Source organism: Acartia tonsa, chromosome 6, assembly GCF_053477335.1.
Source record: "Acartia tonsa isolate MP-2025a chromosome 6, ASM5347733v1, whole genome shotgun sequence".
In the NCBI taxonomy this organism is placed as follows: Eukaryota; Metazoa; Arthropoda; class Copepoda; order Calanoida; family Acartiidae; genus Acartia; species Acartia tonsa.
The window spans coordinates 38290878-38300017 of NC_137265.1; the positions used below are offsets into that span (position 1 = coordinate 38290878).

Sequence of the window (9140 nt, forward strand, 5' to 3'; positions counted from 1 at the left end):
AGGGATAACTTCACTGACGAAAAACGCGTAAAATATTCTTTTTCGCGCATTTATGTCCACTGCGAGATATCTGGGCATTATTGAGTAATGACTATTTCATATTATTTGTAGGCCTTCTTTTGTCGGATAAAGTTTTGTGCGAGCATAATCTATACGTTCAAACGTTTGGCCGACAGCAGTAGTTCATAGATTTTTTAGATTGCCAGGAACATTTTACCGTGAACTTCAATAGATGAAATGTTTCTACAATGTCACACAACAATATGAGTGAGAAATCGTCACAGTGATTTTCTTGAGCTTTTATGCCTATTTTTATCAGAACTCTACATAAGGGGACCCACAGTTTTTGCTTTGATGGGGTACATAAACCAGAATACTTTACATAATTTTAATTAAAGATTAAACAAAAGATTAAGAAGGTTTTTTTGGACGTCAACGAAACTGTCCCAATTTTGTATAAAATTTGCGGAACAAGTTCCAATTACGTCATATTTTTCTTTCCCGAAAAAGAGAAGAGGGAAAGAAAAAAAAGGGAAGGGGGGAAGAAAAAAGAGATGGGAGAAAAGGGGGTTTTCCCCATCTCTTTTGAAGAGATTTTCTTCCCCCCCTCCCTTTTTCGGGAAAGAAAAATATGACGTAATTGGAACTTGTTCCGCAAATTTTATACAAAATTGGGACAGTTTCGTTGACGTCGTTTTTTTGTATCCTTCCTCTAGGAACTTTGTTCGAATCAAATTATGTAATATCAGCAAAATGAGTGGGTCCGCTACTTTTAATATCATAATTCTTCTACATATATCATAATATTGAAATACATGGCTTTCATATAAATACTGAAAATCAATAGGGAATAATTCATTTTCTAGTATGGCTTTGAAACCGATTAATATCCGCTGGATTAGAATCGGTTCTCAGTCTCACTGAAAAATCATGTATTGCATCGTATTTCAAACAATTTTCCACGGATATTAAAATAAAAATCATGAAATTAATATCAGATTTGTTAGCTCAGGACTTCGGCCCCGAGGGGATAACAAAACTAGTTTTAATCTTACATTTGATATCCGCGGAAAGCTGTCTATAATACGATGCGATAAATAACTATACTTAATCTTTAATACAAAGATTTGAGTGTAAAGAAAGCTATAATAATGATTGTAAACAACGACAATGATATTTAAAAACAAATGGGTTTAATTCAGATATTTGTTTTTTATAATTTCAGAGGAAACTTAAATTTCTATTCCTAAATTAATAAAGTTTAATAAACATGCTGTACCAATGGACGATAAAAGTTAAGTAGTGCCTAAACAAAAGAAAGTCATGACAACAAAACTAAAAATTCCTTCAGGGAAAGTGATTTTTAAAATGTTAAGTTTTAAGTTTGAATTTTACAGTAAAGCAAGACATGTTTCAGTTGTAAACTAAAATGGAATTAAACTCTCTGGGCATCAACTTTTAATTTTTTCATCCAGAAGCACAGTGTGCAATAAGTATTTGTTGGTTTAGCAAAGGTCGTCTTCAACTGGAATCTGTTTCTTAACTCTCAACAACAAAGTTGTATGGAATGCTTCCAATCTAAAGAGAAAAGAGAAAAATTATATATTCTGTATATATCTTTATCTTCCTATCTATTGTTTATTCATCTGTCTATCTAATATTTAACTATCTATTTATCTATCTGTCTATCTATCTGTCTATCTATCTGTCTGTCTGTCTGTATATCAGTCAGTCTGTCAGTATGTCAGTCTGTCTGTCTGTCTGTCTGTCTGTCTGTCCGTCTGTCTGTATGCCTGTCTATATGCCTTTCTGACTGTCTGCCGCTCTGCCTCTTAGTCTGTCTATCTATCTATCTATCTATCTATCTATCTATCTATCTATCTACCTGGAAATGGAGTCAAACTCTTGTGTAGCAGCTGTGAAAGCTTCCACGTCCTGTTCCTCCACAGTTTTGGCCAGGGTCTTGATCAACTTGGCCTCTCTAAATCAAAAGAAATCGGTAAATTTCTGTTTTTTTAAATATTATATTTATTTAATTAAATTTTAGTATTGTGATGAATATAGAAAAACTTTTTTTTTGATTTTATATAGATATAAATGATAAACTTTTAGGTGTAAAAAAAGCGGTCACTGTAGCCATTCCATGTTTGGTGGAGACCTGGAGGATCAGGAACCTGGATTGTACATGGACACCTATATTCTTTATTTTTTCTACTATTATATAATCTTTTTTGTAATTTTAAATGCTTTGTTAAAGTCAAATAATCATGCTTGAACCGTTATTACGGATGGACGTAGTGAAGAAAATAAACTATATTTAGTGTTGCTGAGAAACACATTAATTTCAATGATACCTTTTAACGTCTATAGTTGGACGCGGTGTGGTCCAGACTCTAATCCTACAAAACTCCCACACCAACTAACAAACAAATACCTAGAATCTCCAAAGGCAGGATAAAGCTCGCCATATTTCTCAATAGCATGCTGAGCGTTTAGAGCATCAATACACAGGTGGCACAGTGAGGCGCGGAAGAAATATTCCTGAAATGAGAATAATTATATGGCACAGTGTGGCACTTAATTGGCACAATGTGGCACGCAAGAAGTGGCACAATATGGCACTCAAGTGGCACAGGGAGGTACGGAAGAAATATTCCTATAACAAGAACAATTATCTAGCACAGTGTGGCACACAAGTGGTACAGGGAGGATTAAAAGAAATATTCATAAGTTAAGGACAACTATGTAGCACAGTGTGGCACAGTGCGGCAAGGAAAAATAATTATGTGGCACAGTGTGGCAAATAAGGGGCACAAAAGGGTGCGGAAAAAATACTCCTGAAACAAGAACAATTATGATTATGTATAGAGCAGCCGTAAGAATTTTCCAATAACTTTGATATTCTGCAAAGCACTGTGTCATTGAAGTACTGACAGGGGGACTGCCATTTACACATCCAGCAAATTTACAGTGGATGTGTTTTCGCCAGTGCAATGGATGTATTTATGACAAACTGAATTTTTACTGTATAAATGACAGTAAAATCGATTCTCATGTCATAAATACATCCAACACTGGCAAAAATACATCCAATATTTTTATACATATGTCAAAAATACATCTGGCATTTACACATCCATACTTTTTCAATTATATGTCATAAATACATCCAACACTGGCAAATATACATCTAGATTAATTTATGTAAATCATAAATAATATCAAAATCTTTAATCTGTCAATAATGAATGCAAATAGATCGTCACATAATATCATTTTACAAAATAAGTGTCCAAACTTTCCTATCCATCGATTTTTCATTTACTTGGGAAGGTACAATAATTCATCGTCCATGGTCTTATCCCTCAAGATATCTGCTAATAAGTAAAAAAATAAATATGATGCATTGTTTTATGTACATAGAATAAATAATAGTTGTTTATCATATCGTATTATAGACATCTTTCCGCGTATATGAAAATGAAAAATTATAAGATAAACCAGTTTATTAGACCCGAGGGACCGACGGAACAGGGTAACAAAACCGGTATTTTTCTTATGATTTTTATTTTAATAATCGTGGAAAATTGTATGTATTTCGATGCTATGAAAGATTTTTCAGTAAGACTGAGAACCGGTTCTAATCCAGCGGATATTAATCGGTTTCGAAGGCACACTGGAAATAATATTGCAGACAATGCTGATCTGATTTCATATTATGTTTGGTAACTATACGTAATCTTAATAATTAAATAATAGACTGACCACACAAGGTCATATTTCATCCAGAGAAAAATACTTTTGCTCCAACTCTTATACAAGTAAACTGCGTAACTTTTTTTGCTAGATGTTTAAATGTTTTATATTTGTCCTGTACTTGCAGAGATCTTACAGGATACATCAGTGGCCGGTAAATTGATGTACATCCCCGATAATGATAAATAAATTACCCCTTAGTTGACTATGTTATTGATTGAAAAGTTTGGAAACTCCAAGGTTGGAACAAACCAATCATAATTTATTAAAAGTACCTAAAGTTTTTAGACAACGAATGACAGATTATGTACATAAAATGTACCAATGTATCTTTATGATGCTCTTTATAATGCCTATAAAAAGTGACATCATACAATACAATACAAATGACCAATGAATTACCAATGGCAAGCCAATATACATTTCAATTGACCACTGGTATGCCAGTATTGCGTCATTTTTATAGGCACTATAAAAAGCTTCTACCATTATAAAAGAGTAGAAGCAATGTCTAGGATCAATTGAGTTGTTTATTTTGGTGATGATAGGTATACAAATTTAAGAGCATCATTATAATTCACAAGATAAACGTACAGAATACCTTTGCTAATAAGTAGCTGGGCTGCCTATTATTAAAAGTTTTTCCATAAAAAAGGTAGGTCCGTCCGTAAGGCCGTCCGACCGGAACGGTTAGCTCTTTTGGGTATGAGACATGTTAGAATTTCCTATTTATTTCAAACTTTGGATTATGATTCCTATAACAAGTACGATTTAAGAAGCTTAGTAACCCTATAATCATACCTGAAAGTCCCCACGTCCATTTAAAACATGCTGGTTGTTTTTAGCTATTTACCTTAGCGCTGTATTTGAGAAGTGAAGATTCCAGGGCGTCGCCTGCAACCTTCTCATATATACCAATAGCTTTCTCATACTGCTCCAGCTTTCCAGCATATTCTGCAACCTTAACAAATTTATCTCTAACTTCAATTTTATCGTTTTAATGGCGATGCTACCCTTCAATTATCTATATGTCTGTATGTCTGTCCGTATGGATCTTTGTCTAACATCTGTTGGAGGAAACCTGATTTTCTCTGCTCTATTCAAGATACACTTAATTTTTTGTGTGTAGATTCCGAAGCAGCTTATAGTGCCTATAAAAAAATGACGCCATATAATACAAATGACAAATTATAGGCCAGTATACATATTTCTATTGGTCAAATAAAATGTGTACTGGCCTATCATTACTCATTTGTATTGTATAACGTAATTTTTTTTAGGCACCAAAGCTGCTTCTTTGATTCCATATCCTTATCCTATAATATAAAGTAGTAAGCTTTTTTTGTCTGTAGCGAAGGATCTCGCTAACCGCTGAACCGTTATGGTTTTTCTTTGCAGTGATGCTTCTTGCAGGTCTAGGGAAGGTTTTTAAGTATTTTGGGGGAGAGTACTCCACCCTCCCAACAAAAAATGACCCTACTCCTCAAAAAATATTTTTTTACTTTTTCTTTTAAAAAATTAAATTAAAAAGGGGTGGGGGTCGACTTTTCCCACTCCCACCTTAGGTGCCCCTAGAGGCTTCTAGGGGGCGTAGCCGCTAGTTTTCTATAATTGATGTTTGGTTTTGTAGTGGTTTTTCTTTTACCTTGAGCATGCACTTGTTCGCTGAGCTATTTGATTCTTCGCCTCTGAAGAAATCAGCTGACTGTTGGTAATGGTGCATAGCTTTGTCTAAATATAAATATATATTTTGTCAAATCCTAAAAAACCTAGACAAGCCTAGGAGTTAAAAATAAGTTTTATTAGTCTTGGATAGACCATAGGATGTTCTATGATCAAATGGATTTATAATTACTTGGATCTTACACCAGATTATCAATATATCATGTACTCTAATAAAGTGTGGCTGACTAAAATAACGACCCTGTCCCATCAACACCTTTTATTCCATACCCTCTCCTCCTACTGGATAAACGAATTGACTAATAAATTATGTCCATGTTAGGAAACTTTTCCTCTGTTATAATATCCACGTATATTCTATACCTATCCATTACTGGAAAAAAAACTTTCCCTCCTGTCTCATCCCTAAAAAAAACTTCCTTTTCCCTTACCAGGATTGGATGAAAACAAACAATTTAGCACAATCAATAAAAATTAATTTTTGGATGTTAGATAAATTGGTCTACTAAAACAAACCCCTAAAACAGCAAAATTCAGTTGTTGATAACAGATAGTTCCTTAATAAAAAAAATACTTAACTTTTCCCTGTCCAACCAAGTTTAATATTTACCTAAATCTGCTCCTTCTCCTTCGAAAATTTCAGCAATGGTCTGATGGTGTTTGGCTGCTATGGTGAATCTAAAACAGTAAAATAAGACAATTTTATTTAAGCTCTAGTATATTTTTTTATACCCGAACCCTCCACCCCAATGTCTAAGAGGTCCTAGGAGGATTATACAAATGACGAGAAAGCATCCACGATTTTTGTAAAAGGTAAAAAATAAAACAGTGTTCATTTTATGATTTTATATGACCTTTTCATCCTTTAGAAGACCCTAGACTATATTATTATATTATTTATTTTGACGCGTCTGACATTGTGTGTATACCTGCCAGCCTCTGTGTAAATATCAATGGCTCTCTGAAGACAAGCTGCGGCCTCCTTGGGATCTGATTTCTTGAAGCATGTAGAGGCATCAACATAGTTTGTGGCTGCATCGTGAGTGTTTCCGTTCTAAACAAAAAAATAGTTGACAAAAAATCCAGGAATAAGGTATAACCAACTTGCGAAAAAAAATTTAAAAAGTATTTAGGGGGTAGATAAAAAGGTCGTCGATCCTACATAGTGTTACCCCCAACTAAAGCTGAAAATCACGTATAGAATTCGTGATTTTTTCCCAAATTAATTTCGTTGTTGGTAAAAGCTGCAAAAAAAAAATAAGCAGGTTATCATCCCACGGATATATTGAAAAAAAACTAGGATAAAATTGAAACCTATGTATATGTTTTTTTGGTAAAAGCTAGAATAATGTAATAAAACTGACCTTTTTGTGTAGGTCTGCAATTCTGCTGAAAGTTTTGCCTGCATCTCCCCATTTCTTGGCCATCTTAAACAGGTTGGCAGCTCTGCAGTTTCATCATTTTAACTTTTTTTTATGCTAGAAAATTTACTATTTAAGTATTTTTGATTTTCTGGGTGTAATTTATTGAAAATAGAGTTTACTTTACTTCACTATATTTTCAATTTTCGGGGCCAACTGGCTCTCGGAGCCGGCTTCTGAAGAATAGGTCTTGTAATCCTAATTTCTTATAGTCTGAACATGAGTACCGACATATGTACATTCATTTTACATAGGTTATCTATGAATTTGATCAATTTTAATGCTTTTTGTATAATTTGCCAAGAATTGTTATATGGAGTGGAAAAATTATTTAAAAACACATTTAAGAAAAGTTATGAAAGTGTATAAGAGTTATTCAGTCTTACATATAGCTTTCCGCGGATATTAAAATAAAAATCATAAAATTAAACCAGTTTTGTTAGAACCTAGGGTCAGAAATTTAAGAAAAGTAAAGAAAATGTATAATAGTAATCTATCGCTTCGTATTATAGACAGCTTTCCGCGGTTACAATCCAGCGAATATTATCGGGTTCGAAGCCATACTGAAAATAGGATACCAACCTTGCTTCAATCCTTAGTCAATTTGGGGAAAATCCCGTTGACGTCATTTTCTTATGTATAAAACAGTTTACTTTTTTATTGATAATTTTTTTATTAATTTTTATTTTTACATAAACAAGGATGATAAAATACATTTAAGCGAATCTTAAGAGACGAACAAATCAAAATTGAGTCTTATACCTACGTTTTTTAATTGTAATTTACTGTTACAAAAAAATTCATACAAAGTTTCTACCAAGTTAAAATAATTTCCTAGAGAACATTTCTAGTGCATCTTCTGTTTTACCACCTCCACCAAATAAACCACCTAAACATAAAAAGTTAATTATAACTAACGGCTTCTCCCGTAGCATCTAGAGGCTCTGTATTCGTAGTGGGAGGAAGGGGGCAAATAAATACCCTAAAGATGGCCGTCTACACCAAGCTTTCAAAAAATATTTATTTTTCTCCCGTTATCTCAAGGGATAAGAAATTCATCTACAAAATGAAAAACAAAATCACCCCAAAATAAAACTTTTTCTATGAGACATGTGAAATTAAATTATAATTGATTGGTTGGTGTCCAGTCCAAACTTTTTATCCAATAATTTCATTCCGTAGATAAGTTAATTTTGTTTATCATCATTGGGGACGAAATCAATTTAGCGTTCATTATCATATCCCTTAAAATCCCTTGTACTTACCAAACAAAGGTTTGGCGGTCAGCTTCTTCTCTGCCTCGGCGATGAGATCGCGGGCTTTTGCTTCATTGTCAGCCATTTTGTTTTATATGTGTGGTTTATAATCTGAAATTAATATTAGCTGTAGAATAATGGATATATAATATACGTGGATAATATAACAGCGGAAACTTTTTCGTTAATTTGGGTTACTAACATTGGCATGACTTGTCGGTCAGTTCATTCATCCAGCAGCTGGGGAGGGAATTTGGTAAAGGGGGTGAAAGGGTAGGATCGATATTTTAGCCAGCTACAAGTTTCTCTATATTCTAATCTGGGGTAATATCCTGGGGGTAAGATCCAAGCAATAATAAATACATCTGTAAAACGTATACATACACATGAAGTATATCTAACTTACAAAAAGATAAGGGGAATATTATTCCAGTATGGTGACAAATCAGTGTAATTTCCGCTTAATTGAAACTGTTAATAAACAACATTAAGAAAACATGTCTTTTGCCCAGAAAAGAAATAAATTCTGTCCATGGATTTTTCAGTATGACTTTGAACAGGTTCTAATCTAGCGTATATTAATTGGTTTAGATGACATACTGAAAGTATAATTATATTATTTTACAACAAAATAACTACATAAAACTCATTTGTAAGTTTTTCATTTTATTATGGGTCGTTTTAAAAGGAAATAAAAATACAAGCAACACAAAATTTTTATTGTTGTGCTACCTATGGATACAGTTGTCATATTTAATTTTAATTTAAGTGAAGAAGAACAAAAAAGATAATTTAAAAATATTGTATAAATTAAACATACTGATCAATAACCAATTATACGCACTGTAAAGGTTAAACATATCGGTTCACTCAACGGCTAGCGATATCCTTCGGTACACACAGACAAACATCCTGGTTACTTTTATAGAAGGAATTGTAAAAATCTCTAGATACCATAAGGCAATAACCGAACTCCTTACCATGATAATCAAAATTACCCCTCAAGAAGATTAAAATCATTATT

The 9140-nt window shown here is 33.2% G+C and overlaps 1 protein-coding gene across 1 annotated transcript; it reads right to left on the bottom strand.

The window, feature by feature from the left end:
* Positions 1-858: 858 nt before the first annotated feature.
* Positions 859-8237, bottom strand: LOC145322594 (alpha-soluble NSF attachment protein-like). Its single transcript, XM_080164736.1, has 10 exons — positions 8126-8237; positions 7695-7749; positions 6804-6885; positions 6369-6493; positions 6050-6117; positions 5402-5487; positions 4610-4717; positions 2435-2541; positions 1886-1981; positions 859-1578 (listed from the first exon to the last, which is right to left on the bottom strand). The coding sequence occupies exons 1-10, from the start codon at positions 8199-8201 to the stop codon at positions 1506-1508; spliced, it is 876 nt and encodes a 291-aa protein (XP_080020862.1). The 5' UTR covers positions 8202-8237; the 3' UTR covers positions 859-1505.
* Between the last annotated feature and the right edge of the window lie 903 nt (positions 8238-9140).

Excerpts from the sequence above, each read along its gene's own strand:
- LOC145322594 (XM_080164736.1), bottom strand. The coding sequence starts at position 8,201 with ATGGCTGACAATGAAGCAAAAGCCCGCGATCTCATCGCCGAGGCAGAG. Across the intron at positions 6,118-6,368 it reads ATTTACACAGAGGCTGGCAG|ATTCACCATAGCAGCCAAAC; the intron begins GTATACACACAA and ends TTACTGTTTTAG. Across the intron at positions 5,488-6,049 it reads AGGAGAAGGAGCAGATTTAG|ACAAAGCTATGCACCATTAC; the intron begins GTAAATATTAAA and ends ATTTATATTTAG.